A 24,302-nucleotide genomic window follows, 5' to 3' on the forward strand; every position below is an offset into this window, starting at 1 on the left:
AAACATCAAAGGAAAATATGCAATTTATGTTACAATTTTAATCAACGTGTTTAGGACATCCATTTGCACACCCAAATAAGTTAGGTCTGGCTAGACCGTCACCATATCGTAAAAAAAGCTAAGATGACAGTGTCAACTGAACTAACAACACATTTCGGGTGAGAAAGAAGCAAAAGCTTTGGCAACACTGTGGTTAAATGGCTGGCTACGTTTTTTCTGGATAACCATAATATAGGAATAGGACTGCTGGCAAAGCGTGACTTTATATAAGAAGCGTTGAATCCTTGCTTTGTTTTGTGTTTTAATACCAACAAAAGAGACGAAACAGAGATGAAAGCTAAGAAGCACAAATGTTCAACAGGATAACTCTAGAGCGGTTCAAGTCGACCATGCGTCGGACAGACTCTCCTTGAAACACTTCAGTTAAAGATGTTTTACAAACCACGATTTTAGTCCATTTTCGTTCTTTATTGGAAACTGCAAAAAAAAAACCACATATTTTTTCAATATGTCGCGGTGTACCCCATAAATAAACATTGCGTAATATAGGCAAATAGGGGTCCGATTAACATACTGAAAAGTAATTTGGACTATTCATTCTTTGGGTCGGAATCCGGTGTGCGCAAATATCATTACTTGCTTCCACCCTACTGTCCAACCACAATGTGTACAAACTGAAGTACATTTATCACACACCAGTACTGTTCCCGAGGTCATAACACATGTTCATTAAAAAGGTATGAACTCGGGTTAATAACTATGCAAATTAGAACAGATGTTCATACACCATTTAAACAGAACATGGCGTCCTTGGAAGTTGACATCTTAGTTAAAATTTAAGATTAAGGGCATGAAATTGTTCCAAATACCATTAACATTTCTTAGATGTAATTGTGTTTACTTTGTCAAAACTATATTTCTATGGACCCGAAGACATTGTAAACAAATGACATGGTTTTTTTAACAGATTCAATCCTGAGGTCAATGTGGTCGGAGAGAGTAGTATAATTTACAATACTTAAATACATTACATACCTGTTTAGTAAACTGGTCCTGACACGCCATTCTGATAACGTCCGGTGTAGCTGGTGAGTCCAGCCGGAAGTAACCTTCTAATCCATGATCTTTCCTTGCTGCCATTATTGCAGCTTTGGTAGCAAAGAAAACTGATATTGATAGTACTAATGGTGGTTCACCAATAGCCTGACATAGAAACCAAATTAAGACAAACTGTATGATAAAATAAGCCCAAATTAAGAAGAACAAATCTTTGAAAGCATTTCTCTTAAATTTTTTTTTAAACAGTTTCTGAAGAAACAAGATTGAAAAATTAGGAAATTCACTTTTTGCTTTTAGTGTTTTCTTGTGGACCCTGTTATTTTTAAATATTGTCAGCCGGAAAATGCAATAGTTTCATAATAAAGGATGTTTCTGACTCTACATCAGCTGAAAGCTGTCAAAAACGATGTAATTGAGAAGTAAAATTAGGGGTTAGGGGTAGCAGGAAGAACTATCCTTGGGAACCTTATGTTCTATACGGTACCTCGCGAATATTCGTAACCATTTACTACAGGATCGCATCGATAAATGAGAAAACTGCATTACCTTAGAGGAATAAACAGCCTTTGGATTAGGTTTATCTTTAAGCAAGGAAACGTTGAACACCTTGGGTATGTTCCCTACAGACGGTATTTTATAGGTCCCAGGTCCTTTGGTTAAAAGATTTCCGGATTGGGAAACTTTATACTGTTCTAACATGTAAAGGCCATATCCCTGAAAAGAAAAGAGTCAATTATTATGTCCAGACTAATTGAGAATTATTTACGATGAAGCAATAACAGCATAGTTCCGTTTACATATCTATACATATCCGTTCCCGAAAAAATCATAGTTCAAATATACCAAGCTATAACAAGAATTATGTTTTTCCCATTGGAAACCTGTCACCCACTTAGATATGAACGCAACACTTCAGAAGATTTCGAAATAATATACCTGAACGAAACCGCCTTCAATTTGACCAATATCTACTGCTGGATTTAAACTTTTACCAAGGTCCATGACGATATCAGTTCTCAATACCTATATATCAAACGCATTAAATTTAGTATGTTCACAGTTCATATGGACTTCAGAACGACACAGTCAAAGTAAGAAATAACAACTATATTTCACGAGGATTACTTAGGTTCTCCAAGGATACTTTGTACCAGCCGTATCCCTTGGCATTGATTTACAGCTGGATCGACTCTAATTATTATTGAGGATTGCTTATTGAAGGTCATCGTAACCAAGAAAATGACGTCGTGTTAATCACCAACGCTCTAACCGACTGTGTTACAGAACTCTTTTGAGGTGGTTTCTGGAAAAATAACTTTCCAGTTGAACTGAATTACAAAGGTCCTCGTTACGTTATGGGATGAAAATTAAAAAAAAACCATATTTACCGTATGATCTCCTGTTAAGCAATCAATTTCAACCTCAGAACACCCAGCACCAAACGAGAAATATTTGTACAAAACATCGTCATCGGTTTCTTTGTTGTAACCCAAGCCTTCAACTCTGAAAGAAGGCAAAAGTACGAAATTATTACAGTCCTCAGTCTTTAGCGATTTGGATAGTCGTCTGCTATGCGACTGGGTGCCGTGGGTTCGAATCCTCCTTAATTCTGATTTCAGCCTGAGTTTTATGGATTTATTGGATGATAGAGAGATTTTGTCATATAGTTTTGACACCATTGATGAACAAAGACTCATTTTGACCACGTTTAAAATTTTAATTTTTTGGTCATCCTAGGAGATAGTTTACCCTGTGTGAGAAGATGACTAAAATAAAGTAACTTACTTGTGAAAACCAGTAGCAGAGAGACTAACCCGTTCAAGAAATGCTTTCATAACCTAAATAACATGGGAACGACACAAGATTAAATAAACCCTTCATCATCATGCCAAGGTATTACGAAGTTCATCTAATACCTTGACTTCATTAGGTACTTTTCTTGAAGCAAACTTGTATGTATATGTAGCAATTTTTCTAGCTAATACGGCCAGTCTAAACCCTTGACAGAAAAGATAAGCCAAACAACCATAAGGTTTACTGTATTTCTGTCAAGCGCTCTGATTGGCTGTACTCGATATCGCATAATCTAATAAAATTGCTGCATTAGTTTACAAACTTTCGTGATAAAATGGGATCTATTGGCATAATTCTTGTATTGAATAAATGAAGTTCTTTATACCTCGAAATTATGAAGATGACCCTTTATGAGTGTAAATTCATTAAGAAGACACATGCCGTTTTTTGCTATAAAGGTTAAATGAACAGTGCGTCTTAATTAAGTTTTAGAGACTTAATTGTTATATCATCAGTCCACGAAAAATGTTCTTTGAAAAAGTTATGATTCAAACTTCGCCCTTACCCAATCATTCCACGTTGTTCCACGTTCACTTTTGAAGGGTTCAAGCCGTTTGTTGATCTTTTCACAAGCATTCTGTACAATGAAAAAAATATAGTATATATTGTTACTTAAGGTCCATTTGGATTAGAAATGAATGTAATTCCGTATCATTCTATGTTGTTGTATAATAGAAGAAGTACGAAGACACCTTTTAAGAGTGAGTAAAGTATTTTAGTTTACAAGCTTTTGTTGTCGTCGAGACAAAAGCAGGTATATTTCAAATCATTTCATTTGATGACGTCGTCCCAACGACGACGAAAACTACTAAAATAAAATACTTTAGTCATTCATAAAAGGTGTCGTCTTACCTCTTCCATTAGGATAGCATTATATTTGTACTAGTTACACCATCTCAAATTAGTAGCTCTATGGTTTACACGCAGTTGCTTAAATGAGACTAAATTTTAGGTTGAACTTTGTCGAAATTTAGATTTTTTCTGCTCCTTTTCCTGATAACTCTTAAGGTCACATACATGATTTCACACTACGAAGAAAAACCTATGGTCGAAAGATTAGGTAGCAAACGTCTCACAGCTCAGCCACCAAGAGTCCGTCAAAGGATCGGGTGCGGTGCCAGCTGATTGCCGAATGATGAGGTATGCTTACTTTCACAGCCATTCCGTTTAGATCGGATCCTGTACTAGCAGCAGTTGGCATGGTATTAGGGACAGTGTTTGTGCCAGTTTCAATTATATGAATTCTGCTACATGGTACACCTAATGTTTCACTTGCTACCTACAAAAATAAAAAAGCCTTTGTTCCTTATATGTAGTTGAAAGGATCGTCAAGGGTGGTGAGTGCATCTCTTGAAGTTAGATTTTTTAGTTTCTTCGAAACTGGCACGGGCGTCATACTTTATTTGGGGAAGCATTTCTCTTTGGAAGTACGCAAATACAATCCATTTTGGCTAAGTGGTTTCAGTTTCGGCGACTTGTACCAATGTTCGTGCATCTAAAAACATCATCTTATCCAAAATAACTATCGTTGAAATATGTATATTAGCACACATATCACTCGTCAGCACAATGCCACGTGTCCCTGCCTAGCGCAGATGATATAACTATCTCTTTTTGTCGAACCATTACTGTGCGTTGCTATAATTTCTGATTACTATAACCACCGTTTTCCCCCAAGTCTCAATGTCAGTTACCACTTATGCGCCAACTTCGAAGTAACCAAGTTTCCGATGTCAAGCTATTACGAACTTTGTACTTCTACCGTAACTAATTAATTTTAATAAAATCAAGTAATCATTGAAACATGCTTAGAAGCGTTTTTCAATAATTTCTTAGTGCAATTGATATATTGTATTAAAGAGAGATTATATTCTTTAGTTATGACACAAGTTAAGCCTGACTTATGAATATATACACATATTGGTCAAGTTTGAGAAGTTGGATTTTATAATCATGAATTAACACTTAAAGACCGAAATACAATTGTCAGTTACTTAAAAATTCCAAAACATGTACCTGAATCATTTTCACATTAATGCCCTGTCCCATTTCTGTTCCTCCATGAGCTAAAAGAACAGTACCATCTGTATAAACATTCACCAGGGCACCAGCCTATATAAAAAGAAGGTATGTTCATACACAAGTTACTATGGACATAATAAGGCAATGGATAGTGTAGTTCATATTTTCTACGCCCACATTATCATTTATTGGTGTTATCATTTATAATGATGAGATCTTGACAATCTGTCCAAAAACGGTTATTTCCCTTGACTTAGTAACTTGTTTATAACACTATAGGGACTCAAGTTTTCATCTGATTTTGTAAAATTTGGTGCGATCATCTTTTACAATGAGATCTTGGTCTTTGATGATTTTCCGATGAACAGAATTTCTTGAAGAGTCTTTCCCTTGACTAGTGCTCGTCAATTTTTGTAGACTTGTGAACGCAATATAGGATTATTACAAAATTTTATGAATTTTATTTTTGTGTTAGTTTAAATCAACAATATCATGGACATGTTTAATTTTAATTGTCGAAAATTCTATTCTATACAACAACGCAACTTGCTACCCCCTAACGAGAAAATTAATTCAAAATTACTTCCAGGTTGAAAATCCTGGTCCCCTTATGGAAATTATCAGAAAAGCTTCTACCCAAGGTAGTATTTGATGGTGCAAATATATTCAAGGGCCCCGGGTTGAGAACAATGGATTTAAAAAATTAACAAACCTGATTCATAAACTTGATATCAAAGGCAATTCCAAACAGCAGTGGTACCATTGAAATTCCTCTTTTCCTCCATCGATTTTCTCTGAAATACAGTGTGAAGGGCGAATTTATAATAAAATGTATAACGATGTACAGATGTGTTCGTAGTTTATAACTCAACCCAAGCTAACGAAATTTCAGATTATGTATCACAGATTCGACAGTTGAAACCGGGACACGTTTTAAAACTTCTTATCTCGAGCTAGTGTGAAAGATAGCTTGCACTTCTTTTGAACTCTTTAGCACAACACTGAATAATATTGAGTATGAGTTATTGCCCTTGTTCTTGAAAATGTGTTCAATTCTTTAGCTCGTGAAAACTCTAGAAGGCAAATATTCAATCTTCAGCGCGGGACTGAACAATTAAACGTTTTGTCAAGCATCATGCCTTTTAGTGTTTAAGAGCTAAATTTGAAATCTTTTACAAGAACAAGGGCAATAACTCATACAAAATATTTTTCAATTCTTCTGATTTTCAATAGGGTTCATCCTTGGGTGAGTACGAATATCCACACCAAGTTTCATCAAAATCCCTCAAGAATTGTGCCTTATAGAATGATTACGAGTAAAAAATTTAACGCGTTTTCAAGAACAAGGGCAATAACTCATACTTAATATTTTTCGATTATTCTGATTTTCAATAGGGTTTATCCTTGGTTGATATCAAACACTCGTGCCAAGTTTCATCAAAATCCATCAAGAATTGACCCTTCTAGAGTGTTTACGAGCTAAAAATTGAACGCGTTGTCAAGAATAAGGGCAATAACTTATAATTAATATTTTTCGATTCTTCTGATTTTCAATAGGGTTCATCGTTGGGTGATTGAAACACTCATACAAAGTTTTGTCAAAATCCGCCAAGAATTGTGTCTTGTAGAGTGTTTACGAGCAATTGTGGACGGACGGACCGACGGACATGGGTGACGCCAATATACGCTCCCATTTCATGTGGGCGTATAAAAACAGTCTACCTATTGAACTGTTCAATTTGTCCCAGTCGAGTTTGATAATCACTCTGTTTCAGGCAACCATCCCAGCAATCTTGAATATGACAATCGTAGATGATTTGGTTTAGGTTTGTTCGATCACCTTCTCTATAGAAATTGAGTTGACGAATCTGAAGTGTTAGAACCACTTGGATAAAATTAACTAGGCGACCAAGGCACCAACTAATAAGAGCTACTCAATATTTTTTTTCTGAATAAATATCCGACATGGGAGGTATCTAAAATTTAATATTAGTCGTCTAAATGTGTTATAAATCAAGCATTGTTAATTATTATTATTTCGTTGTTGGAGAAACCTAATTCACTAGTCGTCTAAATGTTTTATAAATCAATAAACATCTGGGATAAGAATTGTCTACAATTTAATCCAAGCAGCTTCTAAGTATTGTTAATTATTATTAATTCGTTGTTGGCAAACCGTAAGTCACATAACACATACACCTCAATTTGTTTCTCACCTTAAGTGGGTCCATTACAAGATGATGACAAACTCTTTCAATAGCGGATTCCATGGCCATCAGGGACTGGGGAAACCCAAATCCACGGAAGGCCGTATTTGATCTGATGTTGGTCTTGCAAGTATGAACCGTTATCTGGATATTGGGTATCTTATAAGCATTGGTTAATCTTGATACACCTGACTCCGACACCTTGTAATATACGAAAAAAATGGTCTGGATTTTCAATATCCAAACTGTCTAGATGTGTTTTCCTTACATAGCTAGTAGAACATGCAGTCTAGATTTAATTTCCTATCGGAACGAATAGTTGCTCAGTGCAGGTCAAAACCCTTCCTCAATATTAGCAAGAACATTGAACACAAAGAAGATCAGATGCACTGTATGGAATGGTTCGATGCACAATAGCTAGTGGAAGATAGAGTCTTGACTTAGTGTCCTATCTGAGCGAATAGTTGATTTAGGCGTGTCAGCAACTCCGACTTGCATTGTATTACTGACCTTTGTCTGGATCCAGACCGCCCTTCATTTTGGCTAGAAATTTGGATCCCAAGAAAATCAGGTGCACTTAACCGTCCGACCAATAATGCTCTGTGGTATGAAAGCGGTTCATAGATAAATTCATCTGAATTGGTCAACTTGAGAAATAACTTACAGCTATGGAAAGATCACCAGTGTTTCCACAGTTTGAATAACAGCTTACGTCCATGCACTGAATTTTACCATCATTCGAAAACCCAACCTAAAGTATCAAATAAACTAAAGATATGGTATTTGAATTATTGTCTTCTTTCACTTTATATATTTTTGTCTACAACAATAGTTGTAGTTTTCTTAGCGTACAGTCTAATAAAAATGATACCAAACTTTCGTTCAGTTTTTATTCCCTTTATTTTTAATCCAGCCACTTGAACAATGAACATTCGCCAATTTGATGATACCGCCAGCCAATCAAATTTCTGCCCTCATCAAAGCTAGGATTTTGTTACGTATTCCGAGAAGCATTCGACTTTGAAAGCACCTTTTGTTTGGTCAAATTTTAATGAAACTGCTTAGCGGTTTCACTTCGAGACAACACAGGTCCTAACAATCCTGAAGTGCGAGAAGTGAAAATCTTATTACCCCATATTTTATTGTATATGTGGATTGTTTTTGTTTCATGAAGTATAACCCATATTTCCGCAAGGTAATTCCTAATATCAGTGACTCAACGTTCCGCAATATCCCAAAATGTTGATTTTGATCACCAGAATAATAAGGCGTTTCATTCAAAAACTCATTTTCAAACTTAAATGTGGTCGATAGAATTTTGAATGACATTACGTGATAATACAGAATTCCAAACAAATTATCCAAAATAACATTGCAAGCATATTGGAAAGAATCGATTTCATCCAGGACTTTACCTTGAACTTGAAGAGATATGGATGCCGTGTTCCCGTCATCACCATATCATCGTCTCTGTCTAATACAATTCGTACTGGACGATTATATCTGAAAAATCATTATGTGGAAACTTTTGAAATGGCTTGCTGATACTTGAAAAATGGCTTGTTCATTTTATGCAATTTGAAAGAATATTCCTCAAAAATAATGCATATTGCAACTAACAAATCTGTAAGCCCCTCACCCCCTCCATGGAGCCGCTACTGGGCTCGAGATACCGAGATGTTTCGGTAGCGGTAGGCAAGCCTTGGACAAAATACTGGTATATTTCTCATTCCGTAAAAAGGTGTCTTTTTCCTATAATCAATTTCATTGAATAAAAAAAATATTTTACTTTATTGCTCCAGTCGCTGCATATCCAGCATTCTTTGATGATTGTGTTTCTTTTCCACCAAAGGCTCCACCTGTAACAGGGATAAATTGGATCATTTTGGCCGACATATCTATGAGTAATAAACACATCCACCCCAATCGGTTCTTGAGATTCAACAAGCTCCAATATTAGACTAAACAAAGTACCAACGATTCTAAACGCAACACGAGATCCGAAATATTTTGGCGAAACACTGGTAGCAGCTGATGAAACTTTCACGTGAAGAAGTATACCAATCATATAAGTGAGTATTCATAATGAAAAGAGGAATGATATTTCTGTCTTGACAATAGATTTCAATGTAATTGACACACATCGGGTTTTAAAATACAAATGTATCTGCGATCCTGTATAAGGAACATAATTGTCACACCATACCGAGCGATTACCAGTTGCGTATGGTTGCTAATAATCAAAGTGGTAATGAGTTTCGAACGCAACTCACAACTCAGTTGCTTAAGAGTTGCCTCGAAACTCTTATTAAAAAACTCAATTTTCTTGATTGACCAATCAGATGACTGGAACAGTAAAGATTGAGGCCCACGATTCACAGTTGGTAATGAATTTTCATTCCACCTTTAGAGCGGATTTCTAAACCTGACTGCTCTAAAAAATATCCTTACCTAATCTCTTGACAATGACTCTTACTTTGTTTCTCGGTAATCCGGTAACTGCACACACATCAGTCTGTAAGAAAAATATGAATCCATCCAAGCAGAGATGCAGACAAACCGCTTATGCAGCCGAATCAAGTTAAAAATCCATAACAAAAATTGGCGTATGAATCAATTTATAGGCTAAAATTCCCTTCGGATATATTACTTGCTCCTCCGAACAATTAAATCTGGCTACCGGCCTAATGAATATTATAATTTACTCTTAGTTGATATTGACATAAAAAAATTACGACATACAAGTGTTGAGCTCGGACTTTGTGCAGAACAGTATACATCCATCTCTCTGTTTTCTTTAGGTACGACTATAGATGATTGGGTTTCCAGATAGAAATGTTCTTGAGCTCCAACATACACTTCGTCCTCCAAAGTATTCTCACAAGACGGGAATGCTTTGTCAACATCCCCACAAGTACGTGTGTGAGGTTTTGCAAAATATGAATTGGCCTTGATGGCATCCTGAAATGAAATGTTACCGCCAAATTTTACCTCTTTACCTCTATACTTATAATGGCAGGCAGGTCTTCGTACTCCACTTTCACCATATTTCGAGCTTTCCGTGCTATTGAATGAGACTCGGCAACGATACCACCAATGACATCACCTTCAGTAGTCACCTAAAATACGAATTTGTAAGTTATCCACAGAACTTCGGTACTTTGGCCAAACCTTCAACAAAGTGGTGAACTTGCCAACTCAAAACGACAATGAGAATTTTCCATGATTTCTGTTCCAAGTACTTTTTTAAATAGGCGTTTCTCATTTGTTTAGCTTGTTTGAATATGAATTCATCAGGGCATCTGATAGTCTTCGCTCTATGTTCTTCATCAAAGACTGAATCCTTTTCTGGTGGACCAAAAGTACTGAAAACATCCGAAGCTTTTCACTTATACACGTCATGATATTTTGTAGATGCTTAAGCATAGCTAAATCCAAAAGGTGTGCGATCATAGACGCACCTAAAGAGTCCCCGTACATTGAAGGATTCAGAGTACTGATAGGATCCTTGTGATCTTTAGTTATTTGTCTAGACTGTGCAGCTAATCATAAGAAAACTGCTGCATTACCTCGTCGATGGCAAATAAATGTTCATCTTGTCCAGCTATGGCGTAGGTATTTGTGCCCTTTATATCACGATGGTCAATATACCCTTTTACTCCTGGTACAGTTAACGCCTCAGCTACATCCACATTTAATATCTTAGCATGAGGTTTTTTGCTGTATACTAGTACTAGCGACAATTCGCCTGCAATGAGTTAACAATTCCTTATATTCAAAGGTTTAACAGGGAAATTTTGTCTCCTTCTTTACATTTTTACAGTTATTCGTTTAAGCGGTGGCGTTATGTGCACAACAAAGAAATGATAAGTTTGGGAAATATCGACCTATGTACTATGCACATAACAAAATGTATATCCATTACTTATCTGACGTTCACAAATATGTCTTCGTTAGCTATGTTATTGTATATGCGCATAGTAGGTATGTATTTACCCGCCAGCGCTGGCATGTCGTCGATGTAAACTGCTTCTCCAGATGCATGTTGTAAGGCAGATGAGTGTGGTAACGGTTTCCCCAATTCAGTTTCGGAATCATCAAAGATCTGAATTCCTTGGCAAACGCCATAGTCAGGGTTCCTGATAGCACTAAGATCACTTTCAGGAATAGCCTTTAGGTCCCCTATGCCCTACAATTAAAATTGATATATGTTTGTTTTAATTGTAAATTATGCATCGTTTAACAACAACTTTTGATCTTCTGGATTCCATGTGTACAATACACACAGAAACGGATTGGTTTGGCATTGGTTAGAAAATATTGAATACCATATCACCAGAAGTTTTATTTTTATCGTTGTCTTAGGGTTGTAGGGTGATATTCTGCAATGTATAGTATTAAACTATCTTATTTCGTTATCTTACGAAAAATCACTGTATCAATGAAATGAAAACATACCCACTGTGCTAAGTACTGTGCTACACTGAGATAGAATTTAAAGAAGAAACTTGTGGAAAGAGTGTCAATGAAATGGAAACATACCCGCTGTGCTAAGTACTGTGCTACACTGAGATAGAATTTAAAGAAGAAACTTGTGGAAAGAGTGTCAATGAAATGGAAACATACCCGCTGTGCTAACTGCTGTGTTACACTGAGATAGAATTTAAAGAAGAAACTTGTAGTAAGAGTTTGTCTATATTCTACTGTACCACCAGGTGCATCATGAGACAATGGTAAATCTTTCTCTAAATATTCACAGGCTATTTTTACAACTTCTTCATTCCATTTTCTATTAAGTAGACAATGGTAAATCTTGATACCATTTTGTATTAATTAGAAAAGGAAATCGGAAAATATAAAATAGATAATGGTAAATCTTCATATCAATTTCTATTAAACAGAATATTTAGTGGTAAATCTTCCATTTTTTCTATTATATACAATAGAAAGTGGCAAATCTTCAAAACATGTATCAAATAGAAGAGATAATGGTAAATCTTCATTTTCTATTGAATAGAATAGACAGGTATTCAATTTCCTACTAAATAGAATAGTCAAGGTAAAACGCATTTACCAGTAATACAAATGGGAATTTTATTATACAATAATGTAACATGAAAAGGGAACAGGGATCAACCAACCTTCCTTTTAGTTGCTCCATCGTCTGTTTAGCCATGACAGTAGTAGGTGCCATACCACCGTATGATAAATATAGATCTTCTATAATATCACTTTGATCTTTAAATACAACTCTCATACCAGAATTAACTATAGCTATATCATCATCTTTTCTAATGGCTTGCTTATAACTCTGGATATACTCATTCTACAAAAGAGACTCCAAATTTTTAATGACAATGATGATGATGATATCTAATTGAAATACTGATATATGTAATCGAGTTTGAAAACGAATTATGAAATTTTGAAAAATTAATTTAATTCTCGCACAAAATGACGATGATCATGTACACGCACTTGAAGTGTGCTGAATGATGAACATTCTGATGATGATGAAGATTTATGAATCACCTGATTGGAGAATGGAATAACAAGCGACACAAGTATCTCATTATCTTCAACCACTGTTTTCCGATATCCAGTAAAGAAATTGATATTCATTGGAACCATTCTAACTTTTTGATCTGTAAACACATTATATATCTAAAGACGTATATAGTAATGGTGGGTGTCGCGCACCAAACAGACCATTCTTATTCATTTCGAAACGCCTGATGGTACTTCTCTTTGGAAGAGGCACTACTATATAACTTTTTTTCTCGATTTTGTCATCCTTTGGTCGAGATTTGATCACCGGACTTGTCTTGCTTGTACGGATTTTCATTATTTAAAGCAAATACTCAACCTTGCAACTTCAGAAGAAGTGTAAGCCAAAAATTACAAATTTGGTTTATGTTGGCAAATGATGTAAATAAAACACAGACTGTTGTCATAGGTTCGAAGTTAATGCGATTTAAATAATGCAAAATGATACAAAATCGTCGTTTTCACCTTTCGGGTGTTTGTTTGTTTACCTTTAGATTGAACATATAATACAGCACCACAAGCTTGAAATACAGGATTTAAATCAGATATTGGACTGGCTGTCATTATGTTACCACCGATAGCCTGAAAGGACACGTAAAATCATGACAAAAAAATACAATCCATTCGCTCGCTGCACAGTATGGTGGTGGAATAAAACACCAATTTGTTGAGGAGATCAGGATCCGTTTAATAAAATTCTTGCCAAAAGAATTCGTGGAATTTGTACATTGAGATCGTACGATTTTTTGTCGGAGCAGGAACCTAACTGTGGTGTTCGAGAGACATTCAAAACATGAATATTGAGAGCTTCGTCTTAACCAAGTGATGTTTACTCACTGCTACGTTCCGTATCTGTTTACCAGCAAACCACTTCAAAATGGCGAGAACAGCAACAAAACCTTTAGTTTTTTCCTCTAGAAAACAGATTAACAAGTTGACATTATAGATAAAGAAACCAGGTCGTAAAAGTCAAAGAGAAAATGTAACTGGTTGCGCGGCGATTTGGTACTGCAAAATATTCAAAAACTTATAAAGTTCCAATAAATACTTCACTTGTGTTTTCATATAATATTCTAAAGCACTAACAAACTCTAATTACCTGGTTCAGTGTCTATAGCATCTTGAAGTGTGTCTTCTATTTTGGACAGTGTTACAGAGGCACCAACTTTGATACCAGTCTCTGTATTTTGTATCTCTGTTAATTCTGGGATATCAGATGCGTTGATAAAGACTGGATATTTCATATTCTTAAATGCTGTTTCAATGCCTTAAAATAAATATGTTTTTCAATATCACGAAGTACATTTAGTTAAAGGTTTCACAGTTTTTTTTAATTCCAACATATTGTATTATTTTAGCTCGTGGAAGTTCAATAATTCAACTATTTTTAAACAACTATAAAAATCGTACCGATTTCAGTATTTCCAACGATTATTTTAGCTTGTGGATATTGATGTTTCAGATCTAATATTTGAGATAAAGTTACTGGTCTGTACCATTTTATACCATCTTTTTCATACACCAAATATTCTTCGTGGTATTTTCGTAGTTTACCTTATAGAGGAAATACAGTATAATCATATACCAAATACATTCGAGTGAGGGGAAGGGAAATCATTTTCCAAAGAAACCTTCATTCAACCGCAGTTGCCGGTATTCCGTTTCCCTATAGCAGTTAATATAGCGAAAAGGGAAATGCCTTCAAAGAGATTGCAAATGACTGATCAGTTAAGAACTTCATCTTTTGATGGGTATTTTAGATGAATATTCTAATAGCTGTTTTGGTTAAATTCAGTAAATCACAGAGGAACTGTTTTAGAAGGTCTCAAGTATATTGCATCTTATAAACTGGTAACTTATCCGTACCTCTATCAAAAGTCAGTGTTGGGTTTATTTTTATTTTGGATAATTGGTATTTTACCTTTAGTTCTGGAGGAAATATAGGTTCTTGACTTGGATCATAAATTGGTGTATAGTTACTGTCCTGAAATATACAACTAACTACGCTGAGAAATCACTTGTTTTATATTTAGGGCCGCAGCTACAGGAGGGTGGGCAAAAAATCCACCCATTCCACTACTGCAATTCAACACTATATCCATTGCACTTCCGGAATGCGCTTCCTCAGAAAAATAAATTTTGGCTACGTGTCTGTTGATATTAAATGTGCATTGACGTAGACTTATTTTGCTGAACATAGAACTATTGTTAAAAAATTCCCCCTATTTACAACACTTCTTTTTCTAAATTTACACTTCATGTTTGAGAAGGAGTCGAATCCCACTTACTCCATTTTCAACAGGTTGTTTCTGATTTTTACAACAGTCCTTTCCCATACCACACTCATCCTGAAATAGGATTTCAAATGAATCATTTTACACTAAAGCCTTTAACCTTGGGGCAATATTGCAATTTTTAGAGAGTGTTTTGGCGCATTGTAGTCTGGCATAAAATATTTGGACAAAGTCGTTCTATGCAGCCAGACAATATTCTCCGACAAAAAGAAGATTGCAAGGAAAACTTGTAGAGGGGTAATGCAATCGATCAAGCATCCTGAATGGGTTATAGAAAGGAAACAACTTAAAAAAATAAAGTCTCATTTCTAGAAGTAGTCATACCTTTGAAAAAGCTCTATATCCTTCCAAAATAGGTCGGTATCCAGTACAACGACAGAGATTTCCTACAAAATATTAACTTAAGGTCACTTTACCAGCTCAGTGTAAAAAATAAAATTCCAAACCATTACGGAAATATAAAAGTTATTCTAAATTACGATTCTGCATTTTCAAATTTTATGGTCGACAACACAGTATCATTTTCAAATGTTTTTTTTTAAAATTCTTTTGGGAAATATTGAAAACCAAACATGATTTTCTTCCAAGCTCAACTTTAGAATATCATATAGTAAACTTTACCTTCCAGATTCTTCTCGATTTCTTTCATAGTTGGCTGTGGGTTGTTTCTTAATAAAGCACACATGGACATCACCATACCCGGTGTACAGAAACCACATTGTGATCCATGAGATTTGGCTATTTGTTCCTTGAAAGGACAAAAACCTTTGAAATTTAAGCTTTAAACTAAATTTACGATTATTTCAAAATTGTAAATATCCCGAGGATGACAAATTTTGAGATTAATAATTGGAATATATTTATTTAATTCTTTTTCTTGTGCTTAATGGGCCTTGTAGATTTTGATCGAACAGCTGTCTCATTTATGTTTGTTTAATTCAAAAACTAACTGAATCATTGGTGCTTCGATTTGAATTTTTGGAAAAATACAACAATAGCAAGAGATTTTAGTTCGATTCACTGGATTACATTAATATGGAGTTCATTTCCTATATTATGATGAGATTCGTAGATGCAATTGTCATCATCGGTTAGGCAATATTACATTTCACGTTTTGGATTTAGCTTCTGGATTTTGGCATTTAATCGTTGCCTACTATCACAAAATAAGTGTTTCATATAGAAAATCACTCCCAGACTCGCATACCACACATATCTTATTCACAATCTTTTTAAATGATTCATTCTTATTATAATTTATTCATTAGATATATTACAATATTAATTATACATTGCCTATAATTGCACACTTCATAAATGATGTCAACTATACTGGCAGTATGATCAAACTGTTATCGCGGTGGCATTAGAGCTTGCTGGCTATCCTGAAGGTATAGGGTTCGATCCCAACAGAGGTCGAGATAATATTTTTGGATTTTCCAACCCTGTTCCCCTTGTCAGTGATGCAGGTCAGAGGGACTGTGCACGTTAAAGATTCCTCGAAAGTTGGAAATCGAAATTGTAGACTAATGCCACTGTCCTTGCAAAATTTCCCCCATTGTACACTACATGGCGTTGTCCGTCTTCTCGACATTTCTTTTTACCTGAACTGGATGTAATCTTGTTTTTAAACTTCCTATACCTTCTGTAGTAGTAACAGCTAATCCATGGGCTGAACAAACAGGCATCAAACATGCATTGACTGAATAATGACTAGTGGAATTTGTGTCAGAAAATAACCTTGAATACATTGTGTTATTTCAAATGGGAAAATTATGAACCGGCGAGTATGCTGTCCATCGACGCAAAAATATGAAATACCTCTTCCAAGCTCTGTTATACTTAACGTTCATCAAAATCAACATTCAGAAGAACAGTGGCAACGACAAAACCTTCGATTGGGATGGGTCACCATTTAAAATTTTTCGGCTCCAACGTAGGGGTGGTCAGGGGAAATCTTTTATTGCATATTTGCATATAGATTGTAGAGTGGGGGGAGGGGAATGTCACCAAACAGTGGGAAAATTTGTGGAATGAAATTAAAACTTTGATAATATCCGTTGTTCTGTCCGAAGTATGTCCCCAGTCGCATCTCTTTCAAAAACATGATCGAACTATTAATTTTTTTTAAAAGGATACTGTATTTTCTGATCAGTAGGATTATATTTCGAGATCATCACAGTACAGGCTCCACAACCACCTTCTCCACATACCAGCTTTGTTCCTGTTAGGTGTACTGATGAACAATGGTTAAGGATATTTCACGTGTGGAAGAGAGGGAAGTACCATATAGATATACCAAATACCAAGCAACTTAAGAATAAGTGCGATCATTAGTTTACTCTGTGATCTCAAAAATATGCCATGTAGATGAATATGATTTTCTAGGCTAATCTGAAGTACGTCGTCTTTTAAGGTAAATATCTGTTAACACCATCCGGGCAAATAGATAAAAAAAACAGAATCTTACATGACATTTCTGTGTCTTCCAAAAAAAGTTTTGGCTAGTACACAAACCATCCAGCAATTACTTGCATTTCATTGGCTCCTACCAAACTGTTGTTTTGGATTTTAGGGTTCTGTTGTGGTTGAGATCGTTAGTTCTTGGCTTGATTGTTATTCTAAAGGATACATTTGTTTCTCAAATATCTTAATAGAGAGCATGATGGATCAGGGTCTGGCTCGACAACCTAAAACATCAACATATTCATCACATTTTTAAAAAAAATTGGAATTCGAAAACTGGACAGTTTTTCAATTCTTACTAAATGTCCATATACACTCTAATAAAAAGTTTTAATTTTAGCCCCTGAGGCAAGGTAACATACACCCACTGGCTGGTTTCTAAGAAATAGAGCATTGAGCAGAAGGGAAACCACCATTACCCATGACCTATTTCACCTTTAGTCATACATTTCTTTCAGAAAGGTTGGGGGTTTCCATGGAGTCAAGCAAGTGGTGACAATGATCAATTTCACCACAATCAGTCCAGAGTTCTGCGTTTTACGAATAATACAACAAACTCGTTGAATATTCCCTTTTGTATTATTTATATTTATAAGTTTCGTCTAAATGAAATCCGTCAATGACTTTTCATTCTAGATAGATTGTTTGCAAGGTCTAAATAACGATGGTCGAAAACTAGGGCAATAACAATATTGTATTTCTATAATGTTCATCCTTCGTAAATAACAACAAAATTCGACAGGTATCGTCTTGAATTGCGCATTTTAGAGTGATTACGATTAAATGTACGAAATGTCATCATTACGTTTAAAATGTCAACTTAGAAAGAAATGCAAATTATGTATTTAGTTTTACGTTACAAATAATGTATTTTTTCTACGTTACAAGCTATTGCTAATATTTGGACATGGTGACGTTTAAAATCACCAACGTGGTTTAAAGTTTAAAAGATGTTTCAAAAACGCCCAGAACTTGTAATACTATATTGTACGCACCTTCTCTCCATTTACATAGAACACCAGTCCTTTAATATTTTCCTTCATAATCAATTTAGGTTTTGTCTGTTTTCTGAAAGAAATTTATAACAAATAAACAACCGAGGTCTTGAGTTATTTTGATGAATTGTAGGAGGCACGGACTATGGATTTTAACTGAGAAAAGTGGTATGGATAGCTAAAAGTTCCAATTACCAAATTGCCAATTCCCAATTAAGACCAATAACTTATGCTTCTCAATGTATCTGGCTTTTTAAGTTGCAGTAGATGTTCTAGTCAGTGCTTCAACAAGGGGGAATTGAAAGATCAGGAGGAATTATTGCTACTGCTGCCATTTCCCACAACGTATTGGTGAGGTGCCGTTTCAACACGAATACAGATTTATCCACAAAGAAACGTTGTTTGTTGCAGATAACTGAGCGAGGTGAACTACGACTGAAATTGACGTCATTCACACCAGACAATCGGTAACAAACATTAGACGTAAGGGTCACAATGAAATGTCTTTATATGTGGAGTAAGATTTTATATCTATCCATAGTTAATAGTTGAATACAGCAGCCGATGTCTGACTATATAAACCAAACCACGCGTACATATCGATACAACAGATATGGGAGTTACCTTGTACGACTGGTTTATGTATGTAACCTGATATGTAATTTAGTGTATATAAATCTTGGTCAGGCATGAATTGATCTGGTTGTATCTCATGATTTTGACCATTATAGTAGTGACGAGTATCGGACGCGAAGCAGACACCTGGCAAGTTCTTCATATCATAGATAGCGAAGTACTTAAATCTGAAAACCGGAATGATCTTAGGTTTCTATTTCAGATAACAAGTGATCTTGTATATATTATCAATAATATTATATAATAAAAAAATGTTCATCCAATATCAAATTTTCTCATTGTTTACCCCTAAAGTAAGTCTCGATAAATCGAAGCTACGGGATAGACTTCTATCTCAATTGCACTCAACCAATATTATACTATAGACACAGTTAGGTATCACTCAGAGTAGAACGATGTTTTTAACTGAAATAATCCTCTTTCTTATTACAATATTTCAGGAATGAGTTACTCTGAGCTACGACAGACTACAAGTATAAGACTAAAGAACTGTTCCACACCCTAAAAGGCCTAATCGGCTCATACTTCTAAACCAAAACTAATAGGCCTATTGCTATAATACAGATACATGTATAGGCTGGCCTCCATAGGATATAGGCCTGGATAAATTGTGGCTGTCTAAACGCGGCTATTCACTCATACTTCGGTTGAACAACCAATCCATTACTATTCATACATGTAGGCTATACAATAACAAAATGACGGTTATCACTTGAACATGGTTTGAAGACCCAAACATATCTGGTATTCTTTGAATAATTAAAGAAAAATTATATATATATATAAACAAACATAACCTTTCGTCCTGGTATGACCCCAATATCGCTTTAAATAATAAACCAGTTCTACACGAGAGCATGCGCAACACGTGACTTATATATATATATATATATATATATATATAAACAAACATAACCTTTCGTCCTGGTATGACCCCAATATCGCTTTAAATAATAAACCAGAACTACACGAGAGCAAGCGCAACACGTGACTTCGGTATTGGAACCAGATAAGTTTGGTATCTATAGTACATTGGAAGATCAAAAAATTATAACTTGCCCACTTGTATATTAAATACTTTTGTAATATATTTTCCCATTTGATTTCATTTTGAGGTTTTTTATAGATATTTTCAATGAAGTGTCAAAAAGTAAAGTTTTCCAACAACTTTCCGATTCTATTATTTTTCTTAACCATGTTAACTTTAACCTTTTATAAAGAGCCTTACATTAGTCATTTGCAGACCACCATTTTGTATGATAACTTTCCTTGAAATTCTATCTATATTATTATTCCAGATAAATTTAAATAGCACTGACTCAATTTTTTTGATTTACTCTCACTTGGTGATGGTAAACTTATAAACAAGTGTGTTATTATGGGTAATAAAAGTGTTTTTATGACAGTTATTTTGCCAAGCACTGTTAAGTATCTCTTTGACCATTGATTGATCAGCTTTTTTATGTTTAGTATCTTATCATCATAATTAATATCTGTTATATGAACTAAATTGAGAGTGAATTGAATTGAAAATAACTTAAAATTTTCCTTCAACACATTCTAGTGGGACATAACTTGTTTTTTCAAAATTTGGTGTCAAGCCAGAGAATTTCGCGAATTGGTTAATTAGACTTGGGGCATTTTTGAGTGAAGATTCAGTTCCATTAAGAAATATAGACGTATCATCTACGTACTGTAAAAGTTTATACTCTTTATTTTTTTTTATATTAAAACACCTTTAATAGTTTTATAATATCTGATCATGATACTAAGGACTTCAGCGCACAATATGAATAGATATGGTGATATCGGGTCACCCTGTCTACATCCTCGTGAAATTGTAAAAAATTCTGAGAAAAAATTATTCTGAATGTCATTGATAATTAGGTTTATCCAAGTTTGGAAAATATTCCCAAAATTAAAAAAGTCTAAAAGTTTTTTTCATAAAGGACCATGAAATTGAATCGAACGCTATTTTGAAATCAATTAGTAACAAAGCTGATGGCTGATTCTCTGTTATATAGTATTGCATCACATCATAGAGGACTCTGGTAGTCTCTCCTATATACCTTCCAGCAATAAATCCAGTTTCACATTTATTAATTAGTTGAATCAAGTATGGTTTGATTTTATTGGCCAAAACACTAGAGAGTAGTTTTGTATGTTGTATTCAGAAGTGATATAGGTCGCCAATTTTCAATAAAATCTCGAGATTTTTCAGTTTTTGGTAAAATCGTGATAATACCCTGTCGTTGGGTGATAGGTAGAATTCCCTTTGCTAATGAATGTTTAAATGATCTCAAAATATATTCCGATAGATCGGACAAGAAACATTTGAAAAAGTTTGCTGAGAAGCCATCAGTGCCAGGGCTACGGTCATTTTTCCAAGGCCTTTAGTAATTCTTCTCGAGTAATATCACCTTCCATCAATTCTGTTTGAGTTTTGTTAAGTTTTGGTATGTCATAGTACTGAAATAACAGATCAAGGTCAACATTTTCCAATTTACTATCTTGACACGTGTAGAGGTTCTCATAAAAACCTTTGATAGATTCTAATATTTGATTTTGATCAGTTATAATTCTATTACCTATATTGTGCTTTGTTACTGTTTTATTAACATAATTTCTCTTTTCCAAGTTACAAAAATAGTTACTAGGGTTTTCACCATCTTCTGTCCATCTAGAGTGTGATCTAATGATTGCCCCCTCTAATTCTTTGGATCTTTAAGTTTCTAGTTCAAGTTCAATTGCATTTAAGGATTCTAGAAAGATATCATTATCAGATTTGTTAAGTAAGGTATATCCTATACTTATTATTTTGCGTTCCCTTTCCTTTTTACAATTTAGCACACTAAATGACATATTTATACGTCTGATTTTCATCAGTAGAACTTCCAAAAATAAATCATCTTCGATTACAAGTTCATGTTGACTGTTGTTCGCAAGGGAACAAAGCGCGAGATTTAAAGACAAAAATAAAGATTCAAATATGATTTATATGAGAAATGAAATAAAATTATAATAACAAAATGTTTTGCTATTAAAATAGTTCCAAATACACCAATATAGAGCGATATAGCAATAGAAATATAATATACAATGTAACATGATTAATTAATTTGACTTAAAGAAAATTTCTTAAAAGAAATGACAAGAGGTGGAGGACTAGACATGCATAAAAATTATGTAATTTATATACCTTAATGTGCTAATGTGTTATTGTAGTTGTGATGGTTAGTAAATAATAAGAAAATTATACGCATATCAGAGGACACCTGCACCACACAATATTAAGCAGAAAGGAATGACTGACAACGCTGTAAATGCGATTGTACCCCAGCGACTACAAAGCCTCCGTAATAAATACTGTAAGCGATTCGGCTATGCGTGTAATCGGTGTTTATGATTAGTTGTATTCGGTGGCTAATAATCAAGTCGCTGCATTTACAAACCGACGTGAAACACAAAGGTGACTATTGCAGTCAAGGTATTAGACGCAGTTCGTAATAGCTTGACATTGTGAAGATGGGCTTCACAAAGCCTTACAGGACTCTACAAAATTGCACATAGACAACAAATTATAACTATCACAGGATTGACTACCGCCAAAATATCTCGAACAAATGTGACCTATAAAAACAGTGGTTATATAAAATACATATACTATAAGCTTACAATAGTTTTGTTTGTAGATATAAGTAGGCTTATATATATGGAGGTATAACGTTGCCAATATTCTCGATTGTGTTGCAGCTTTAAAATACCAATGTCGTAATTACAAACTACATTTGTCAATGCTGCAAAGTACAATTGTCCATGTGTAAAAATGCAAAATGTATAAGTACACCCCAAAATCCCTTGAAATCGTACACGATTGCAGCTAACAATTTACACTTTACATTATGCATTTTGCATTAGACACTTTGCATTATATATTCTGCATTAGGCACTTTGCATTACGCACTTTGCATTATCGAACCTTGCAGAATAGACTTCTACATAATAGAACATATACCTTATATGGAATGATGACGTATACTCATTTGCATACGTAAAAACGGCGGAAATGTACGGAAATTAATAAACATTCGTGAGAAATAAATTCTCCCTAAAGGTCAAGGTCGGTAAGTTACTCTAAAATTTAACTTGACTCAGTCCACTAGAACATTTATGCTAATGATTGTTAGAAATCCTCTTTTTTCCTTTCCTTTTTGGGTTTTTGCATGCCCATTTTTGATTAATTTATGGTCTAGATTTGGAATTTGATAGGCGGAAGGATATTTCTAAAAATAGTCGATATGTGAGCATTCCAAGTCAACTTGATGTTGATATCCGGTAGTGATCTACTTTCATTTTGACTAGTTTTCATCACAGGTGCTTGAGGACAGGATCCTGTATGAGCCCCATATAGTCCCTCCCCCTTATTATTATTATTATCATAAATCTCAGATTTTTCGATATCTATCACTTATTTGTACCATATATATACTAATATACCATATTCATACTCTAAATATGCATGGTTACTATCAACGTGAATTTCTACTATCAACGTGAATTTCTACTTATAAAAATGAAAGGAAAATGAATGGAGTTTTACGTCCTACTCTCTATTTATAGAGCGAAGCGAAAGGTTGCCAACTCCGTTTCAAGAAATTGGGCCAATGGTCGGGAAAAATTGTTTTAAAATCTAATAAAATATCACTTAACGGTCTAATCAACGAGTACTTGCTGTTCCCATATAATTATCCTTATCGAATATCAATATCCAGTCATAATATATTACTGTTTAAACACTTTAAATTAAGTTTTTCGCTGGAAATATTGCTGTTTTTTTGTCTATTCGACCTCCTTCCTTTATTTTTTATTATCAACCTTTATTTAGTGTGAACATATTTACACAAAAAAAAACAGACACTTATGTCAATTTTATTTTACATGTATTTCAGGGTTAAATTACATATGGCAGAACAAGAACTGAAAACGGATCTTATCTCAAGAATCCATCGTATTTGTAATTTGTTGGACTTTCAGACATTTCAGTCTATATACGATGTGAAACATGACATCGAATCAGTTGCTGGAATTTTGTCAGACCTGATGTGTGTGTCGAATGAAAGGAACCAGACCGATCTACAGTTCCTGGAAAATTCCTTGAACTTTTTAGAACATGCTTCTGGTATCGTTGATCGAATTTGTATAAATGAGACCATAGGGCGAAA

At 34.6% G+C, this 24,302-nt stretch overlaps 1 protein-coding gene across 1 annotated transcript; it reads right to left on the minus strand.

Moving 5' to 3' along the window:
* Window positions 1-981: 981 nt before the first annotated feature.
* LOTGIDRAFT_142910 (hypothetical protein) lies at window positions 982-18,492 on the minus strand (the record flags this gene model as incomplete). The annotated part of the gene is made up of 34 exons (XM_009052586.1): window positions 982-1,203; window positions 1,606-1,773; window positions 1,996-2,082; window positions 2,448-2,562; window positions 2,845-2,897; window positions 3,419-3,490; window positions 4,064-4,192; window positions 4,930-5,025; window positions 5,648-5,729; window positions 6,658-6,803; window positions 7,152-7,343; window positions 7,807-7,893; window positions 8,558-8,645; window positions 8,932-9,001; window positions 9,594-9,657; window positions 9,885-10,103; window positions 10,142-10,261; window positions 10,712-10,890; window positions 11,139-11,331; window positions 11,769-11,931; window positions 12,284-12,468; window positions 12,675-12,787; window positions 13,178-13,271; window positions 13,527-13,603; window positions 13,789-13,956; window positions 14,100-14,198; window positions 14,556-14,690; window positions 14,974-15,037; window positions 15,308-15,369; window positions 15,605-15,731; window positions 16,588-16,696; window positions 17,123-17,219; window positions 17,616-17,673; window positions 18,445-18,492. The coding sequence occupies 34 exons, from the start codon at window positions 18,490-18,492 to the stop codon at window positions 982-984; spliced, it is 3,981 nt and encodes a 1,326-aa protein (XP_009050834.1).
* Window positions 18,493-24,302: the final 5,810 nt, after the last annotated feature.

This window comes from Lottia gigantea, assembly GCF_000327385.1.
Source record: "Lottia gigantea unplaced genomic scaffold LOTGIsca_188, whole genome shotgun sequence".
NCBI classification, from domain to species: domain Eukaryota; kingdom Metazoa; phylum Mollusca; class Gastropoda; family Lottiidae; genus Lottia; species Lottia gigantea.